The sequence below is a fragment of the Bufo gargarizans genome, chromosome 2 (assembly GCF_014858855.1).
Source record: "Bufo gargarizans isolate SCDJY-AF-19 chromosome 2, ASM1485885v1, whole genome shotgun sequence".
In the NCBI taxonomy this organism is placed as follows: Eukaryota; Metazoa; Chordata; class Amphibia; order Anura; family Bufonidae; genus Bufo; species Bufo gargarizans.
Genome location: NC_058081.1, coordinates 682891495 through 682912158, shown reverse-complemented (window position 1 = coordinate 682912158; position 20664 = coordinate 682891495). Strand labels below are relative to the sequence as shown.

General features: G+C 47.4%; 1 protein-coding gene across 2 annotated transcripts; it reads left to right on the top strand.

Moving 5' to 3' along the window:
- Positions 1 to 258: 258 nt before the first annotated feature.
- Positions 259 to 20382, top strand: LOC122928968 (lipolysis-stimulated lipoprotein receptor-like). 2 transcript variants are annotated; one of them, XM_044282324.1, is made up of 10 exons: positions 259 to 510; positions 5258 to 5593; positions 7888 to 8007; positions 10161 to 10217; positions 14343 to 14489; positions 14788 to 14949; positions 15846 to 15902; positions 16018 to 16146; positions 16395 to 17035; positions 18901 to 20382. In XM_044282324.1, exons 1-10 carry the CDS (start codon positions 456 to 458, stop codon positions 18934 to 18936), a joined length of 1740 nt encoding a protein of 579 aa, XP_044138259.1. In that variant the 5' UTR covers positions 259 to 455; the 3' UTR covers positions 18937 to 20382. The 2 variants fall into 2 exon arrangements, with proteins under 2 accessions (XP_044138259.1, XP_044138260.1); XM_044282325.1 differs by lacking the exon at positions 10161 to 10217 and having other exon boundaries at positions 260 to 510.
- Positions 20383 to 20664: the final 282 nt, after the last annotated feature.

The window sequence follows — 20664 nt, the reverse complement described above, 5'->3', positions numbered from 1 at the left end:
CAGTTCTATATGGACCAGGACAGGTGTATAGGGACTGCTCCACCCGGACCAGGACAGGTGTATAGGGACTGCTCCACCCGGACCAGGACAGCTCCATGACGCCTACCCCCGGCAGAGGACAGGATATGAGTGCTGTGCAGCAGCTGCTGGACGTTGAGCCTCTGTCCTCCCTCCTGTACACACGATGCAGGGGGCGGGGCTCTACCTGGGCTGAACCATTCCTGCTCACGGGAGCGGCAGGATCCCTCCTCTTCCTTGTTTCTGAACTTTTCCTCGAGTCCGGGCAGATGGTTCTTTCCTCGGGCTCCACACCCAGTATTTGCTCCTTGTGACTCCCCTAGGGCCCCGCAGGTTCCTCAGCACCGCCCCCCCTCTAAGCGGACAGGTGGTCGGCTCCGCTGTACCTGGGGCGCAGTCTCTCCTCTCAGCGGAGGTTTCGGCGGGAGGCGGCGGTCATGGCGGAGCGGGGCTCCTGGCTCCCGGTCCTCCTGTGTGTCTGCGTCCTGGCAGGTAAGTGAGCGGGGGCACCGGGGACAGTTCTGCACCTCAGGGGGTCCTGACCTACCGTGCGGTACTGACCGCCATGTACACAGCGAGGGGCTCTGATAGAGTTATAGCGGGAGGCGCGGGGCTAAGTCTAATAGACTTATCACCTGGATGTGCTAATGTAACTTATTGTATGAGGGGGAGGGGCATGGTTATATATATATATATATATATATATATATCTTGACGGGAGGGCCTAATTATAATATAACTTGTCTGAGGGGAGGAGCAAAATTATTATATGTCTTGAGGGGAGGGGCCTGATTATAATTTATTGTCTCAGGTGGCTAATTATAATATATAACTTGATGTATGAGGCGCCTAATTATAATAATTAAACGATTACATGGTTGTGCTAATGTAACTTACTGTATGAGGGGAGGGGCTCATTATAATAGGCACCTTACCCCACGCGGATCAGGACGCGCCGTCTCAGCGGCGCCGTCCGTACGGAATTTGAAAAGTGCTGAGCAAAGGGAAAAAAATAAGTTCGTGAAATCTAATGTATGAGAATAGAGATGAGCGAATTTCCGCTTATGAAATTCGTTTACTGGTAAAAGGTGAATTGCGTTATGGATTCCGTTACCATGGACCATAACGCAATTCTATGACGGAATGTCTTTAGAGGCATTCCGTTATTAATTCCGTCATAATAGAAGTCTATGGGCTTAAAAACGGATCCGTCCCTTCTCCGTTATGCATTTCGTCATAGAGTTGCGTTGTGGTCCGTGGTAACGGAATCCATAACGCACTTCACCTTTTACCAGTAAACGAAGCGTGAACGAATTTCATAACCGGAAATTAACTCATCTCTAATATAGAACTTAGCGGGGTATTCTGGTTGTCTGCGGACCCTACCGCTGGGACCCCCACCGGTCAGGAGAATGGGGCCCGTACCCCCTGCAGCCCCCGGAAATGACTGGAGCGGCGCCCCCATTCGCCTCTATGGGAGTGGTGGACGTACCCCTGCGCTGTACTCCATCTCTGGAGCTCCCATAGAAATGAACGGAGCGGCCGTGCACGTGGCCGACTGGTCTTTCCAGGGGGTACAGGGCCCCCGTTCTCCTGATTGGTGGGGGCCCCAGTAGTAGGACCCCCACCCATCTAAGTTATCCCCACTTGTGGATGCCCGTCCATATGTATTGTTGACCTCTCCTCAGGATAGGTCATATCAGATCCACGGGAGTCCAGCACCCGGGGCCCCGGCCATCAGCTGCTCATTAGACTGCACTTTGTCTCAGCACTGCAGTCACTTGAATGGAGCGAGTGCTTGTAATTACACCACTCAACTGGAGGCGACCGGCAGTGTAAAGAACAGGAAGCAGCGCTCGCATGGAGCTCCGCCTCCTCCTCGTCAGACGGCTTTCACCATGAGAGCGCTGTGCAGGCGGCAGGTTATAGAGCAGGAGGAGCTGACTGATATATAGAGAACCTGTCACCATGAGAGCGCTGTGCAGGCGGCAGGTTATAGAGCAGGAGGAGCTGACTGATATATAGAGAACCTGTCACCATGAGAGCGCTGTGCAGGCGGCAGGTTATAGAGCAGGAGGAGCTGAGCAGACTGATATATAGAGAACCTGTCACCATGAGAGCGCTGTGCAGGCGGCAGGTTATAGAGCAGGAGGAGCAGAGCAGACTGATATATAGAGAACCTGTCACCATGAGAGCGCTGTGCAGGCGTCAGGTTATAGAGCAGGAGGCGCTGAGCAGACTGATATATAGAGAACCTGTCCCCATGAGAGCGCTGTGCAGGCGGCAGGTTATAGAGCAGGAGGAGCTGAGCAGACTGATATATAGAGAACCTGTCCCCATGAGAGCGCTGTGCAGGCGGCAGGTTATAGAGCAGGAGGAGCTGACTGATATATAGAGAACCTGCCACCATGAGAGCGCTGTGCAGGCGGCAGGTTATAGAGCAGGAGGAGCAGAGCAGACTGATATATAATGAACCTGTCACCATGAGAGCGCTGTGCAGGCGGCAGGTTATAGAGCAGGAGGAGCAGAGCAGACTGATATATAATGAACCTGCCACCATGAGAGCGCTGTGCAGGCGGCAGGTTATAGAGCAGGAGGAGCAGAGCAGACTGATATATAATGAACCTGTCACCATGAGAGTGCTGTGCATGCAGCAGGTTATAGAGCAGGAGGAGCAGAGCAGACTGATATATAGAGAACCTGTCCCCATGAGAGCGCTGTGCAGGCGGCAGGTTATAGAGCAGGAGGAGCAGAGCAGACTGATATATAATGAACCTGTCACCATGAGAGCGCTGTGCAGGCGGCAGGTTATAGAGCAGGAGGAGCAGAGCAGACTGATATATAATGAACCTGTCACCATGAGAGTGCTGTGCATGCAGCAGGTTATAGAGCAGGAGGAGCAGAGCAGACTGATATATAGAGAACCTGCCACCATGAGAGCGCTGTGCAGGCGGCAGGTTATAGGGCAGGAGGAGCAGAGCAGACTGACTTGTGGTTAAAGGTTCAGTTTCTGGGCCTAGGAGTCCAATGGGCGGTCCTAGTGTGGCTATCAATCACTTATAGGAATCTGTTCCCCTAAGGCCCCATTCACACGACTATATTTTTGGTCCCCATTTTTTTGTGTGCCTGGTCCGGTCCCATTCATTTGAATGGTGCTGCAAAAAAAATTCAGACGACACACCGTGTACTTTCTGTGCGTCCGTCCCGCAGAACAGACAGAACACGTCCTTTTCTTACCCATTCTGTGGACAAGAGTCTGCATTGTTCCTATGGGTCTGCAAAAAAAACGGATGCAACACAGACGTCATCCGTATGTGGACCGCAAAATACGTACAGTCATGTGAGTGCTGTGTAGCGGTCTGCTCTGCTCCTCCTGCTCTATGCCTGGGGGGACTCCTTTTAATATATGAGCCCCGATATTATAGTCTTATATAGGTGAAGGGCTCAGCTCTGCTGTTATACACGGCTTATTACACGGGGCTGCTTGGCGTGTATTATACACGGCTTATTACACTGGGCTGCTTGGCGTGTATTATACACTGCTTATTACACTGGGCTGCTTGGCGTGTATTATACACTGCTTATTACACGGGGCTGCTTGGCGTGTATTATACACTGCTTATTACACGGGGCTGCTTGGCGTGTATTATACACGGCTTATTACACGGGGCTGCTTGGCGTGTATTATACACTGCTTATTACACTGGGCTGCTTGGCGTGTATTATACACTGCTTATTACACTGGGCTGCTTGGCGTGTATTATACACTGCTTATTACACGGGGCTGCTTGGCGTGTATTATACACGGCTTATTACACGGGGCTGCTTGGCGTGTATTATACACGGCTTATTACACGGGGCTGCTTGGCGTGTATTATACACGGCTTATTAAACGGGGCTGCTTGGCGTGTATTATACACGGCTTATTACATGGGGCTGCTTGGCGTGTATTGTGTGACAGTTGACTTGTGTACACAATGTATTACAGGGTGCTATTGGGGTATCTCCACCCCTGCAGTATGGTGTGGGGGCTGTGATTACGGTACTGCCCCCTCTTGTTACAGGAGCTCCTCCACTATTTATTATAAGGTCACTGGAGTTTCTATCACTTTTGAGTCATTTCTGATTACGTTTTCCCCACTAGTTTCGTCTTGTGGGGGAAGGGCGGTGGTGATCAGGCCCGGGGGAGGGGTGAGAGCCTGACTGTGGCAGTTACTGGTAGAAGGCGCCCAGTAGGAGGGCTGGAATGGGAGCAGCGAAAATACAATAACAAGTGTACTGGGAGCAGACACCTGGGAACACCCTCCTCCTCCTCCTGTGGACTCTGCTGCCACCCCCTGGCCAATATCATGTACTGCACACATGGGAGGCTCTGAGCAGAGTTGCATTCTCAGATTCTTTCTGCTTATTAAGGGTACGGCGGTTTTTAGGTGCGGCACATCATGCTGCCATAGGAATGCACTGCTGGATTTTTTGCAATTCACATGTAGCTGCAGACGTGCGAGTCGCACTCCAACCCCATTCAATCACACATCTTGTATGGTTAGGGTACTTTCACACTAGCGTTGTTGAATTCCGTCAGGCAGCTCCGTTGCTGGATCCGGAAATCCGTATGCAAACAGATATCATTTGTTTACGGATCTGTCTGACAAATGCATTGAAATACCAGATCTGTTTCTCTAGTGTCATCCGGAAAAATTGATCTTCTTTTTTTATTTTATTTTTTCACATTGTTAAAGGTCTGCGCATGCGCAGACCGGAAAACCAGATCCGTCAATGCGGCAATTTCCTGAACACTTGGTACCGGATCCGGCATTAATACATTTCATTGGCAAGTGTTCAGGAACTTTGGCAGGAGAAAATACCGCAGCAATACTGTAAAAGGGATGGAACGGAAGCCATCCTGAAGTATACTGAACGGAATGCTCTGCATTCAGAATGCATTAGGACCAAACTGATCCATTATTTTTTTTTTTCTGGTATTGAGCCCCTAGGATGGAACTCCATACCGGAAAACTTAAACGCTAGTGTGAAAGTACCCTCGGCACCAGTGCTAACCAGTGAGCCACCATGCTGCCCCCTTAAGGTTTCATAGGTGATTGTAGTCACCCAGCTTTCCTGGAATCCTGATAAATCTGATCTTAGCAGCGATGTCCTTCACCTAGTACTAGGATATCTGGGTAATAAACCTAATAACGGTCCTCCGCCATTAACTTCCCCACGTCTTGTGTGTTTTCAGGCAGCAGCAGCGGGATGCAGGTGACGGTGAAGAATCCCTTCAATGTGATCATCTTATTCCAGCCGGTCACGCTGCAGTGCAACTATGAAACCAGCTCTCAGACGCCTCCTATCGTCACCTGGAAGTTCAAGTCCTTCTGCAGGGATCGCATCGCGGACGCCTTTAACCCCTCCAGCGTTGACTCCACCACAAACAACCTGATGCAGCAGGCTGGCTATAACCCGTATGTGGAGTGTCAGGACAGCGTCAGGACCGTGCGTACCGTGGCCACCAAGCAAGTCAACACCGTCACTCTGGGACCATATTATCAGGGGCGGAAAATCACCATAAATAACAGTAGGTAGCGGAGTGTTCACGGGGGGTCATTATGCTTTGCTAGGGGCTCAGGTCACTCCTACAGCAATGTATTAGTAACTGTGTAGTATGGGGATGCTATACAAGCATTTGTCCTGACCAGTAGCTCCGCAGTGGTGGAGACATTACTGCCTGGTACGGCACTGACGGCTGCTGGGTATCACGAAAAAATAAGTACTGATTGTCACACCGGTGCTGCCGTATGAAAATGGGCTCCAAGGAAAGCTTAATTTATTAGTAACACAGCAACGCATTTCAGGGTCAGAATGGCCCCTTCCTCAGACAAGTTACAGCAAACTTGTAACTTGTCTGTCGACAGCCGGCTCGTCCGGTAAGATGAAAAGGCGCGTGCAGCAGCCGGATCCGCTCCCTACTTCTGCGCTACAGGCTGGTGAGCCCAACAGCATTAGGTGAGCGGCTCTCCCTTCCAAGGGGCCCCTGTTTCATCCTGGTCCCACACACCTCCCTCTTCCAGATTTACTGACAATAAGTCCCCCACTGCAGGGCTCCCGGTGGTGACCAGTAAGGCTCCAGACGCTGTAGCGTGCTGCTGGGCTTTAATCCGGAGCACTGTACAATCCACAATACTACAGGCTTCAACAGTCTAGCAGGAGCATGTCAGATCTCCAGCCGTCAGTGTGTCGGCGGCAGCCGGGGACCCTGAGGAGAAGACATGAGTAATTTATTGCCGCCACTATACATTCCAGGCTGCATGGCACCGAACCAGCATTGGTTCCAGTGATCACATGATTGCCGGCTGTTCTCAGTTAGGGCAGGGCTGCAGGGTCTTGGCAGACCCAGATCAGCTCTCCTTGTGTAAAGTGCCCCTACAGGAAGCTGTTTTGTCTTGCACATGGGACTCCTTTGATGCCCCAGTTGCAAAGAAAATGTGCAAAATAATATTAAAAAAAACGTTTATATGTATCCCATAGGTCTTTAAATCGGTGTTCCCCAATGCCAGTCCTCAGGGCCCACCTGTCAGTCATGTTTTCAGGATTTCTGTAGTATTGAGCAGGTTATAAAATTAGTGTCCATGTATCAGGACTTACCCCATGTATTCGTTCTGAGGAATATTCTCAAATCCTGACCGGTTGGTGAGCCCTGGGGACCAGAGTTGTGAAACACTGCTTTAAATGGCATCTGTCAGCAGTTTTGTACCTATGACACTGTCTGACCTGTTGCATGTGCACTTGGCAGCTGAAGGCATCTGTGTCGGTCCCATGTTCATATGTGCCCCCCGCATTGCTGAGAAAAATGATGTTTTAATATATGCAAAGGGGGCATTGCCATTACACCTAGAGGCTCTGCTCTCTCTGCATCTGCTGCGCCCTCTCTATTACTTTGGTGTAATGCTGTACGGAGATTCGTCTCCGTACAATATTACAATCTATGGTCTCCGATGAGGCGAAATTTGCTATTCCCGAAGTCTCACTGTACTTAGATTTTTCGACTGCTTTTCAAAACTCGGACCCAAAGTCTGCTTTGGTTCTGAGGTAAGAGTCGTAACCGAAGCCAAGCTCGAATACGTGTCTTGCGAGACTTCGGGAATAACTCGCTTTGCCTCGTCGGAGCCCATACATTTTAATGCTGTACGGAGATGGATCTCCGTACAGCGTTAAACCGAGGTTGTGAGCGAAGCGACTTCGGATCTAGCGTCAGAAGCTTAATTCGCTCACCCCTAGTAGTTATACTGACCCTACATGACGCATAGGTGACTTCTGAAGGCGATCGCTCACACTGGGGTTTATTCAGCGGTATTGGACTACAGGGGGCTGAAGGTCTGTCACATAAAATCCCAATAAAATATATTTAAAGCGGTTATCCAAGACCTACAATGCTCCCCCATAGGCCCGGCCCCTCAGAGGTTGTACATGGCTGCCTCTGCGTCTCCCCGTTGCATGGATGAAAACATTGTAGGGGGGGGGGGGGGTCAGCGTTACTCAATAGCGGGCTGTGACGGTAACTAGGGAGGCTCGTTCCCCTCGCGACCTGATAGTATTTACTTTATAAGATGAGTTCGCATTTTCCCCCCTGTGTAAAAAAAACTGTAAGTATTTAAATTTCGCAACTAAGTTCTCCAGTTTAAAAGCTAATAAAGATAATTGGTGTGGCGTGCCATCACTGGCGCCTTGGGGGGCGCCGTAAGCAGCATTTTACAGATGCCCCTATCCCAAATAAGGCCCCGCGCACACGGGATTGATTCTTGACTAGGATTAATATTTCACGGCTCTCGATGTCTAGGTGGTGGTGACCTAACTTTTTAATTTTTTTTGCAGACGCAGATCTCACCTTCGAACAGACGGCTTGGGGAGATAGCGGCGTTTACTACTGTACGGTCTTCTCCGCACAGGACCTGGGTGGAAACAATGAGGCTTATGCTGAGCTCTTGGTATTGGGTAAGAGACTCGTCATCAAGGCTGCAACTTTACACTTTTATTCTATTGTTTTTTTTTGTTTGTTTTTTGTGGTGAATACTGTAACCTAGGAAAAGGCACAGGAGAGGCGGCAGACTGTGCGATGTGAACAGCATGACACCGGCAAACTGCAGAACAATACATGGAGAGAGCGTACCCTGCTTGTTCAGTGACTGCACATAGACTGCTCTGCTGATCTACGTTCTGAAAAGTCTATAGTGATAAGATGTAGAAAAGACGTTCTACTAAACCACTGTACTGATAACATCCAGCAGAATAGTGAGTGCAGCTCTGGAGTATAATACAGGATGTAACTCAGGGTCAGTACAGGATAAGTAATGTATGTACACAGTGACTCCACCAGCAGAATAGTGAGTGCAGCTCTGGAGTATAATACAGGATGTAACTCAGGGTCGGTACAGGATAAGTAATGTAATGTATGTACACAGTGACTGCACCAGCAGAATAGTGAGTGCAGCTCTGGTGTATAATACAGGATGTAACTCAGGGTCGGTACAGGATAAGTAATGTAATGTATGTACATAGTGACTGCACCAGCAGAATAGTGAGTGCAGCTCTGGAGTATAATGCAGGATGTAACTCGGGGTCGGTACAGGATAAGTAATGTAATGTATGTACACAGTGACTGCACCAGCAGAATAGTGAGTGCAGCTCTGGAGTATAATGCAGGATGTAACTCGGGGTCGGTACAGGATAAGTATGTATGTACACAGTGACTGCACCAGCAGAATAGTGAGTGCAGCTCTGGAGTATAATACAGGATATAGCTCAGGATCGTACAGGATATATTATAGCCAGCAGAATAGTGAGTGCAGCTCTGGAGTATAATGCAGGATGTAACTCGGGGTCGGTACAGGATAAGTAATGTATGTACACAGTGACTGCACCAGCAGAATAGTGAGTGCAGCTCTGGAGTATAATACAGGATATAGCTCAGGATCAGTACAGGATAAGTAATGTATGAGCACAGTGACCCCACCAGCAATGGTCTGCTCTATGTACAAACTTACAAAGGCTGTACATAGTCAAACCCTGCAGTACCTCTGGTGCTTATGAGAAGAGGGGCGCCGGTCACTCCCCCTTTGCACTTGACTCGGTGCACAGGCCTCACAGTCCCAGCAGTAACAGAAGAGGGAAGAGAGGAGGTTAGGTCCTGACCCTTCTGTCTGAGGATGCCTTGATAGTAGATTGTACTTTTTACTGTGATGTGTTCATCGGTCATGCTGACGGTTAAGCAGGATAGCGCTTTAGCTTTTTCTGTCCTCTGGTTTTATCTTGGTGAATCCCACAGTTATAAAGGGTGGTGGATTTTTCAGGCGGTGAAATGCTGCCATCTAGTGTTTAACTTAGGAAATGTTCTATATACCTGATATTTCCTGGCTAGTTGGATTTTTGTTTGTTGGGATGTTGAGGTGCAGTGCATTATGGGTAACCCGGGAGTCAGGAGAATGAAGGGTGGAGATTTTTCTGTGCTGACCAGGAGTCACGGAGCCCCTGCAGTGCGGGGGATGTGCTCGTGGCTGCCAAGTGTGGCCAAAACGTCACATCTCCTCCGCGCGTCAGACGTCTTTGCAGGCCTCTATGTATCGGCTTTAGGGTCTACAGTGCCTGGTATTAGGGGGTCCGCCGGTTGTGCTGTGCTTTTTCTATAATTGCACCATAAAACCACAGTCTGACGGCACAGTGTGAACGAGCCCTTACAGGACATGTTATGTGGTTTGTTACTGTATAGAAAACACGGAAGAATTCATATGTATGTACACAGTGACTCCCCCAGCAGAATAGTGAGTGCAGCTCTGCAGTATAATAATTTCAATTCATCTTTTTTTTTTTGTCTTCCTCTGCATTGGAGTACTTACACCTCTGATCATCCTGAGCTTCCTGGTTCTTGACTATACTGACCTACTCGTATTTTAGTAGGGGAAGGAAAGGGCAATTCTTCCATTTACTTTTGGTTGCATGACTTTTTTTTATTTTTTTAACATTTACCTTGTGTTTTGAAGACTAGTAGTTTTTTCTCTCACTAGCGCCCCCTGTCTCTCAGTGAAGTCTGAAAAACAAACCCTTTCAGTCCAGATCTCTATTTAGTAACGTTCTTTTCTTTTGTCCTCCAGGTAGAACATCAGAGGGCTCTGAACTATTACCAGACTTTCAGATAGATAACATGGAAGGTAATTGCTCCATCCATGACCAGCTATAACTAGTGCAGCATCTCTGCTTCTCTGGGTTGGAATTGGACAAGTCTTTGCCCGCCTCCCCTCCCAAGGCTTTAACCCCTTAGTGACCACCACATAAAAAAAAAAAAAATCTCATTCCAAGAGCTGTAACTTTTTTGTTTTTTTCATCAATGTACTTGTACGAGGTCTTTATTATTTTTGCCGGACAAGTTCTAGTTTTTAATGCACCATTTTGGGTACAAAACCTCCTATGTTTACATCAGTTAAAAGGTGTATTAGTGGTCACTAAGGGGTTAAAGGGGTTGTCCTGCTGTTTTATACTGATGACCTATTGTCAGGAAAGGTGGACAGTATCTGATGGGTGGGGGTCCGACACCTGGGACCTCCGGCGATCAGCTGTTTGGTGAGGAGACGGCGCTCCACATGAGTGCTACTTTCTGTTCATTAGGCTACATGCACACGACCGCATGTGTTTTGCGGTCCGCAATTTGTGGATCTGCAAAAAAAAAAAGGATGTCATCCGTTTTGTTTTTTTGCGGATCCATTGTAACAATGCCTAAAACGGACAAGAATAGGACATGTTCTAACTTTTTGTTGCGGGGCTACGGAACGGACATACTGATGCGGACAGCACACATTTTTTGCGGACCCGTGGAAATAAATGGGTTCACATCCTATCCGCCAAAAAAACTGAACGGACGCGGAAACAAACCGCGTTCGTGTGCGTGTAGCCTTACACTGACTTTACTCTCTCCATTACACTACGTTGCTGCCCCACAAGAGATGACGCCTAGCGTAATGACCAGGAAGCAGCACTTGTATGGAGCGTCGCCTCCTCTTCAAATTGCTGATCGGCGAGGGTCCCGGGTGTCGGACCCCCACCAATCAGATATTGATGACCTATCCAGATGATAGTTCATCAGTATATATGGCCGGACAACCCATTTACATTTCTGGATCTGTGGGTTGCCTGATGCAACCTGCAGACTTGGGGTTCTCCCTTCTTTCTCTCACTCCATTAATTTCTTAAAAGCAGACCCTGCGGTGTAAGGTCAGGACTAGACGCGCGACTGCTGCGTCCTCATTAATTCCTCATATTTCTCACGGCATCACTCCATAGTAAAACTGGGAAGTTATGCCTAGGTTTCCTTTGGATAGGTCATCGGCATAAAAGGCTGACTCCTGGCACCCCCGCACTCAGCCGTTGGCAGGGGCGCTCGGGCAAGTGCTGCGGTCTCTTCATTACCAGTGCTGTGTACGGTACTACACGTTACTCTGTCGGTACTGGGCCGCACATGGCCACTACAGGAGGTACGGCACTGTCCCTGGTAGAGGCCGCGACTCTCACTGACCGGCTGGGGTGCCGAGAGTCCGACTCCACCGATCCGCTATTTATGGCCTATCCTAAGAACGGGCCTAATCAATATTAAAGTCCTGGAAACCCCTTTTAAAGTAAATTGTCAGCTTCATTTTTAATAGGCACATTTTTTTCCCACCCCCTCCTTGTACCCCTGTAGAATCCGTGTAGCTGCTGTGGTGTGAGGATAGCCTGAGCTCTGCTTGGAGGTGACGCCTCCTGGTCTCTGCGGCTTCACTCTTGGTTTTCTCTCTGACGCTGTAGTTTGATGCTTATTGTGGTGGCGAGGGCTGCAGACACCAGTGACCTCTCGGGTGCGGGTACAGAGCAATGCCTTGTGTTATGCAGGGTTGTGGGCCTGTGGGGGGCTTCTACGGTGCCTGGTGTTCGGTGAGGCGAATGGTCATTCTTTATTTTCTACGTCTAATATATATGTAGAGCTGGTGCTACACAGTGTTATTATTTATTGCCCTGGGGGGGGGGGGGGGTTCTCATTAGCCCATTAAAAGATATTTAAAATTATGCAAAGCAATTAATTGGTGGTGCCCCCACGATGCCCCCACCTGGCGGAAAGCACTGCGTGTCCCCAGCCTAGATGACGACTGACTGCTCGTCTGTGCATATGTTAGAGCCTTTTGCTGTTGCCGCTTTTACGCTCCATTCAGATTGGTGTACATAAACACAGGAGCACGAATGGACTGTATTCTGCACTATATGGCGGTTAGAAGTGATTTTGTATTAGATGTCGTAGCTAAGGCTGCATTAACCCTTTGGCCTCTTTCACACAGGCATTGCGGGAAAATGTGCAATTTTGGAACCCAGACCTGAACTTCTTCACAGAAGTCCGGGTTTGGGATCGGTGTTGTGTAAATTTTATTATTTTCCCTTATAACATGGTTATAAGGAAAAATAATAGCATTCTTAATGCAGAATGCATAGTACAATAGGGCTGGAGGGGTTAAAAAATAAAAATAATTTAACTCCCCTTAATCCACTTGTTCACGCAGCCGGCATCTCTTCTGTCTTCAGGACCTGGTTAAAGGACCTTTGACATCACTGCGCTCATCACATGGTCTATCACCCCTCCACTCATTTACTATGCATTCTGTATTAAGAATGCTATTATTTTCCCTTATAACCATGTTATAAAGGAAAATAATAATCGGGTCCCCATCCCGATCGTCACCTAGCAACCATGCGTGAAAATCACACCATATCCACACTTGCTTGCGATTTTCACGCAGCCACATTCACTTCTATGGGGCCTGCGTTGCGTGAAAAATGCACAAAATAGAGCATGCTGTAATTTTCACACAACGCAAAAGTGATGCGTGAAAATCACCGCTAATCTGCACAGCCCTATAGAAATGAATAGGTCCGGATGCAATACGTTCACCTCACGCATTGCACCCGCGCGGAAAAACTCTCTTCCGCCGATCAGCCGTATGAATGGAAGGAACACGCCTAGTCTATGTAGACAGCAAGCAGGACGAGAGGAGACGGCGCGCGCGCTCGTGCCTTCTGCCCATACAGTGTGTCGGACCCCTGGCGATCTGATATTAATGACTTATCCTGAGGATCGGTCATCAATATTAAAAGCCTGGAAATCCCCTTTAAATACAAACTCCTGTACACTGATTGCTGCCCCCTCGCCTAGTCCTGCTCTCACAGCTAGCAGTTTGTTACAGTGTATCAGCAAGATTTATACTGTTACTTTGTTTGGGATTGCCCACACTGATACATTGTAACGATTCCTGTTAGTATAGAAACATTGGGGGAGATTAACTAATTAAAATGCTGTAGAATCCTGGTTTAATTTGTGCCAAAAAATAATGGCGTACATGCTTCGCACCACCTTTTTATTTTTTTTCCAGCCCCGTTTTCCCCCCGTGTGGAAGGGGATTATGGCTTAGTTGGAAAGGGGTGTGGTCTGCTGGAAAGGGGCGTGGCTTATGATGTGCGAACCTGTACCAAAATTCTGGTGCAACGTAAACCAATAGGTGGTATAAAGTTTAGACTGGACTGCGAGTCCCTGAGGTAAATCTGCAGCATCTTTAGACTGTCTGGTCCATTCCTGCAGAGATTCAGCTGATGACCATATTAAACTGTATTCAGGATCCTAACCCCTGACAAGCAGAGAGGAGGATGAGGCAGCTCTTTACCTCAGTGCTCGGAAGTAACTTGTCCTGCTGGGTGATTAGGACAGGTTTTGTGTGAACTAATAGGACGGCGCCCATTTTGTTTCCCCTGATGATTGCTCCTCAGACAAAAGGAGTTATTATAATTAATGAAAGGTATTTTGGGAATATATCTATAAAAAATTAAGTATTTTCATTTTCTTCATTCCCTTACAAACCCTTTTTAAAGGGGTTCTCCGGGCTTTAAATATTGATGCATTATCCTCAGGAAAGGTCATCAATATCAGATCTGCGGTGCGGCGCGTGTGCACTGCGCGCGCCGTCTCCTCATACAGCTGAGCGTCGGACGCCTGAGGATAGGTCATCAATATTAATAGCCCGGACAACCCCTTTAAACTTTATATAAAACCAGAAGGGCCCTTGTGTCGCCTCACAGATAGCAGAGGAAGTGATGCCCGGGAGCAGTGTCCATCCTGTTCACCTTCATCCCTTTATTGCTGCTTTCTCTGGGCGCGTCCCGGGGCAGATGCCCGGACTTCACCTCCTCGGTGCTGAGGATTAATGAGTCTCCTAAGCTTTTCTCCTGCAGACAGTGACGCTCGTTTCTCTTGTTGTGTTTTTCAGACTGGCTATTCGTCATACTTGTCATCCTCGCTGCATTTTTTCTCTTCCTCTTGATTGGAATCTGCTGGTGCCAATGCTGCCCACATACCTGCTGCTGTTACGTACGCTGCCCGTGCTGCCCTGAGAAGTGCTGCTGCCCCAGAGCTTGTAGGTTTCCAACCACTCCGTGCATGTTCATAGATAGAGGATGATTCTGGCTGACTGCAGCAACCACCAGGGGGAGCTCACTGAATAGGAATTTATAATGTAGTCCAGTGGGGGGCTGTAGAAATCCACATGTAGTGAGCTCCCCCTAGTGGTGGCTGCAAGCATGAAAAATCTATGTTCAGATATTCATGGCTTGTTTACACTGACTGGACAGCCTGTCTATCCTGATTCTTCAGGATTAAATATATTGAGGGATCCTCACACATTGACTGATAACCAATCTCTCCTTTCCATATAGTGTACGAAGCCGGGAAAGCGGCCACCTCCGGAATACCCAGCGTTTATGCCCCCAGCATCTACGCTCCCTCGATGTACTCTCACCCAAGTCAGGCGAAGCTACCACCGCCAGGATCTGTCGTAAAGATGTACAACGGCTATGATTACGACGCTGCGAGCTCCGGTGAGCAACAGATTCCAACATGACCTAAACACATCGCATCGCTTTATGCTAGTAAATTGCCCAAATGAGGCCCGAGATGGACACAGAATGAAACGTCGCCCATTGTGTGTGCAGTTTTTTGTAATTTGTAAGGATACAAGGCCATATCTGTCCCCCTATTCATACAGCTTCAGTTCTATGGCTGTGGGCCATCGTGGGGTACAGTATTGGGCTGACATTGATGTTCTGTGCTAGGCCTAGAGCAGGGTCCATGGAAATGGAGGATGACAAATGAATTTGCCCGTTGAATCCCTGTTTCGGGCACTGCTCCGACGGGTCCCTGTTCTCGACGCTGTATCTGTTTTACCAGGGGGTGTTCCTTCAAGTATTCTACATTATATTAGTACTTCCAAGACGTCTGACATGTGAGCCTGCCTGCAGCTCAGGGGCCTCACCGCACGATGGGAGTACAGGAACAGCACATGGAGTGTTCTGACGTATTTTTGTGCCATCACCCCCTTCACAATCGGCTGCATACACAAGACATAGCTCTTAGGGCTGATGCACACGGCCGTGGCCGTTTTTGCGGTCTGCAGATTGCATTCCGTATTTTGCAGAATGGTCGGCCCCTAATAGAACAGTCCTATCCTTATCCGTAATGCGGACAATGATAGGACATGTTCTATCTATTTGGCGGAATGTACATACAGAAACGGAATGCACACAGAGTCATTTAGTTTTTTGTGGCCTCATGGAAGTGAATGTTTTCTCATACTGGCCGCAAAAAAACTAAATGGACCCTGAAAAAAAAAATACGTTTGTGTGCATGAGCCGTTAGACGCGTCAGCATAACTGTGGGGGAAACGTGACATCATCGGTAGTCGTTGCATTGATTTTGCCTGTTCCTGTTTTCACAGTGGGTGGACACAGCTCTCAGGTTCCTCTAATTCGGGACGCCGATGCACCAGCTTCTGGTAGGACTTTTTCCCACTTCTGTTCGTGTCCTTTTTATGAGTTCTTATGAATGTTATCAGCCACCTTATTATCCTGCACTCGCTGAGTTTATGTTCGGATTTGTCGTTCTTCCAGTTCGCAGTGGCTACCGCATACAAGCCAACCAGCAGGACGATTCTATGAGGGTCCTGTACTACATGGAGAAAGAACTGGCCAACTTTGACCCAACCAGACCAGGACCACAAAACGGCAGATTTGAGAATGGTAAGTAAGACATTGCGTATGGTGAGAATTTATTAGCTTATATCTTATTGTAGCGGTGACTCTCAGACAATCCGGCCTCTCGCGCAGCGCACCGCTAGGTCTGAAGTGTCAGACTAGTAAAGGCAAATTGAAGCCAATGCATTTAATTTGAAAAATGAAGCAATTTTGGAGTAGGTGTTAATTACTAATTTCCTACTGCTTCATTTCTACACTTCCTATGATTCATTATGCCTTGTTTTTCTCCTAAGCTTCTGCGATGAGTGAGGTCAGCTCGTTACACGAGGAAGATCACAGGAACAACCTGCGCAGCGATCTTGGTCGATTGAGGAATCAAGCCATGACTCCTATCCAGGACATAGAGTTGGATAGTCTCCATGAAAGCAACTACAGACGTCCCCCGACACGGCCACATGATTACAATGATGACCGATTTCCTTACGAGAGGAGAGCACGTGCTCTCTCTATGGATGACTTGGACGACCTGGACAGAAGAGATCGGAACCGCGATCCTCCTAACAGCCGAAGCCGAGGAAGACATAACTCGGATGAGGACAACAGCAGCAGAGGCTATGGCAGAGGCCGAGACGGCCGTTCCCCTGACCCTCGTGATGATTATTATGGAGGTAAAAGGAGCAGGAGCAGAGACGACCTTCGGGACTACGACCGCTCCCGCCAGGAACCGGAGTATGATGATCGATTCCTGGAAGACGCCCTGAGACGGAAGCAGCAGCAGAGAGCAGGCAGCCGGGATGGTTTAGATAGTGTCACCAATTCCTCTCGCTCAGAGGGCAGACGGAACCGCCGCCATGATGATGATGATTTTCCACCACCGCCTCCTCCATATACAGAAACCGAATCTGTGTCATCAAGAGGGAAGAAGCTGAAAAAGGTGAGTGGAGTCACATGCACAGAGATGCATAGGCCGAGCGGTGAACTTCCAATATTTACTACTGTAGAACTGTATTTTACCTCCATTGCCTACTAGGGTAGAAATACGGTTCCATAATAAAACCTGCTCCTCTCTAGTGGCGGTATGGCAAACGGAGCTGCTGATTTAAAGGGGATGATCATGTACCCTCCAGGAACAACTGTTATAGGCTGACGGGCAGAGCATGAGGTCTATCTGTTCTTCCTGGAGTGTATGTTTCAAGTATTATATGATGATTTTATCAGATTATAGGGCAGAACTATCCCGTGTACTCCTTACTGCATGGAAGAGTCCTTTGAGGCCCAACTACTGGACTCTTTAGACGCTAAGGAGTCATGTGACGTCTCAGCTTTTAGTGGTGCCGTTCTAGTGGATGCAGCTGCTTCTTCTGGTATAAAGATTAGACAAGGAGATCCATTTTTATTTTTTTTCTCCAGATACGTCACTCTGGTCCATGTGGTATTGTAGCTCTATATCCCCCCCCCCCCCCAAAAAAAATTACTAAGGATATCGCTTGGACAAGACTGGTGCCATTTTGGTTTAAACCCCTTAGTGACCACCAATATGTCTTTTATTACGGCAGCCACTAAGGGGCCTTGGTCTCCCATGAGAGTCACGCTCCTGCTGAAACTGCCCGGACTGGTAGGAGCTCCGATCTGGGACTGTTTAACCTCTTACATGCCACAAGCTCAATTGTCTTCCATCGGCACCCCGCAAATGAGATTGCGGGGTGCTGATGTCGGTGCAGACAGGCTGGGGCCTAGTGAATGCCCGATGCCTGCCTCCAGCGTCTCACAGCAGGCTGCGCCTCACTTCACTGGAAAAAAACTTTAAAATGGGAAAAAAATAATTTAAGATAGTCTTCTCCACATATTTGGTATCGCCACATTCATAGCAACCTGCTCTATGCAAATATCATGTCACTTATCATGTACAGGGAAAGCTGTAAAAAAAATAAAAAATTAATTCCTGTTTTTGGCTTATTTGCCACCAAAGGGAATGAAATGCAATCAAAAATGATGTGCCCCAAAATAATACAAATGAAAACTACAAGTCGTCCCACAAAAACCAAGCCCTCACACAGCTCTGTAGAAAGAAACATTAAAAAAGTTATTGGTCTTTGTGATGCGGCGATGCCCCCCCCCAAAAAAAATTCGTAAAATTTTTTTTTTTATTATTATTATTATTATTACAAAAGTAGTTAACAAATACATCGCTTTTTTTGTTTTGTTCTTTTTTCGCTGCAATTATACTGATCCAGAGAAGTTATCATTATTTATGGCAAAAAATGAACGCAGCAAAAATTTTAAACGTAAACAACTTTTTGGGGTTTTTCCTTCCCTCCCATAAGGAGTTAATAAAAGTTAATCAGTAAGTTATGTGCACTCCAAAATGGTGCCATTAAAAGCTACAACTTGTCCCGCAAAAAAACAAGCTCCCATACGGCAACATAGAAAAAATAAATATAAAGTTGTAGCTCTCGGAAGGAGACGACGGAAAAAAATCGCTGGGTCAGTAAGGCCCAAAACAGGCCGGTCACTATAGGTTAAGGCAGGCATGTTCAACCTGCGGCCCTCCAGCTGTTGTAAAACTACAACTCCCACAATGCCCTGCTGTAGGCTGATACCTGTAGGCTGTTCGAGCATGCTGGGAGTTGTAGTTTTGCAACAGCTAGAGGGCCACAGGCTGAGCATGCCTGGGTTAAGGAAAAAATAAAATATATATTTATTTTTTAAAGGTATTGCATGCTAAGAATGATCTGCTGGCTGACGATCACTTTCTGTGCTTGGATTTTTCTAACCCTGTTTTCCTTATTTTCTCTCCAGAGCGATGCTTTGAGTCGGGAGAGTCTCATCGTTTGAAGCTCGAACTGAACGAGACCAAAATCTCTTGTTTTTGATATATTCGTTCTGTGCCGACGTGAGGGTTTATGATGTGGATGGTTAGTTTTGGGTTTTTACAGTTTGTGTTTTTTTTTTTTCTTTTTATTATTCTTTTAATTTAATTTTGTTAATACAAAAGCAATAAGTTTTTACACTGTAATATAGAGAGTTTATTGTACGATTGTGCAGACATTTTATATAGAGGATGAATTGTGTAACTTGATAAACTGATGATCGCTCAGACTTTTTGGCCTTCACTATCAGTTTGTAAATTTCATAATTGTTTTTGTTTTTAAGCGAGAACTGAAGTAAGGGTGGGAATGGGAGGGTGGGAAATCTGAGTCCCCGGAGGCGCAGGAAAGGAGCCTGGGACCTTCAGCAGAGCTAAATAGTGGAAAGAACAAGGCCCCGTTCAGGAGAGAGACTTGCATAGTGGAAGGGGGCAGTTCCCACAGCAGCACAGAGCATATGAGGCTTATTTCTTCCATAATGTGAATGTAATACATATTTATGCTCTCCTATTGTGTGTTTTTTTTGGATACTGCTCTGGATGTGAGCGGAGTAGAATTCTTATGGTTCCCATATTGTAACATCTGTTTATATAGAAGGCCTGATCCGATCAGTTGTAGAAAATAGGAACGCTGCATTTTTTTATTTTTTCCATAAGGTACAGGTTTGGCCTCTTGACACGTATACAGACAGAAAATTCTCTAAGGCCACCTGCGCACGTTGCGGATTGTGCACATTTTTTTGGAGCAGCATAATACAGTACCAGCACTGTGTAGGACAGTGATGGCTAACCTTGGCACTCCAGCTGTGGTGAAACTACGACTCCCAGCATGCTCCATTTATTTCTATAGAGTTATGAGAGCAGCCAAGCAAGGGGGGCATCTTGGGAGTTGTAGTTTTACCACAGCTGGAGGGCCGCAGGTTAGCCATCACTGGTGTAGGAGATTTCACAAGTCTCATGCACACTTTGCTTTTCGTTCCGTGCAGATCCGCTACGTGTAAATTCTTTGTACAGTTCCTTAGTGCGGATTTCACCCTTTTTAATGCAAGGGATCTGCAGCAAAACCGCATCAAATCCGCACCAAAAAACTGCAGCTGGCACTATGTACGGATAGCCTAGGACTCTCGCTACAGTGACCCCTTCAGACCTGTAAGCAATCTGAGCGCCACTGTACAGAATTGACTGTATATTATGATTTGTAATGTAACTTCTCCTCCAGTCCGCTCCACTCCACGTGTCGTCCATGGTCTTGTCACCTGTCCGAGGTAGCCAGTCACTGCTGGCCGTGGTGTGCATGGTCATGTGATGTGCGGTCATGGAACATTTACACCTAACGAGCAAAATAACAAAAAACATTTCTGCTGTGAGCGATTTTGTAGGAAACGTAATAAAGTTTTGCATTTTTGTACTATTGAGTCTTGTCTTTTATGCTATATTGTAATCCATATTGCATTTACTACAGTATAGTCATACATACAAGCAGTCTGTCACCAGCGACCTGTCCCTCTGTCTGCACGGACACGTAGCTGTGGTTCACTGGAGTAAAATGCAGTTTTTCTTTTGTTGATCTGAGACTCCATTCCTGAGTTATCATAGTTTTCCTAATATGCAAATTAGGCATCACCGTTGCTCTTATTGCACCCAGCCCCTCCCTTGCTGCGTTACCACTGGCAACAGAACGGAGCGGAGGTAGGGTT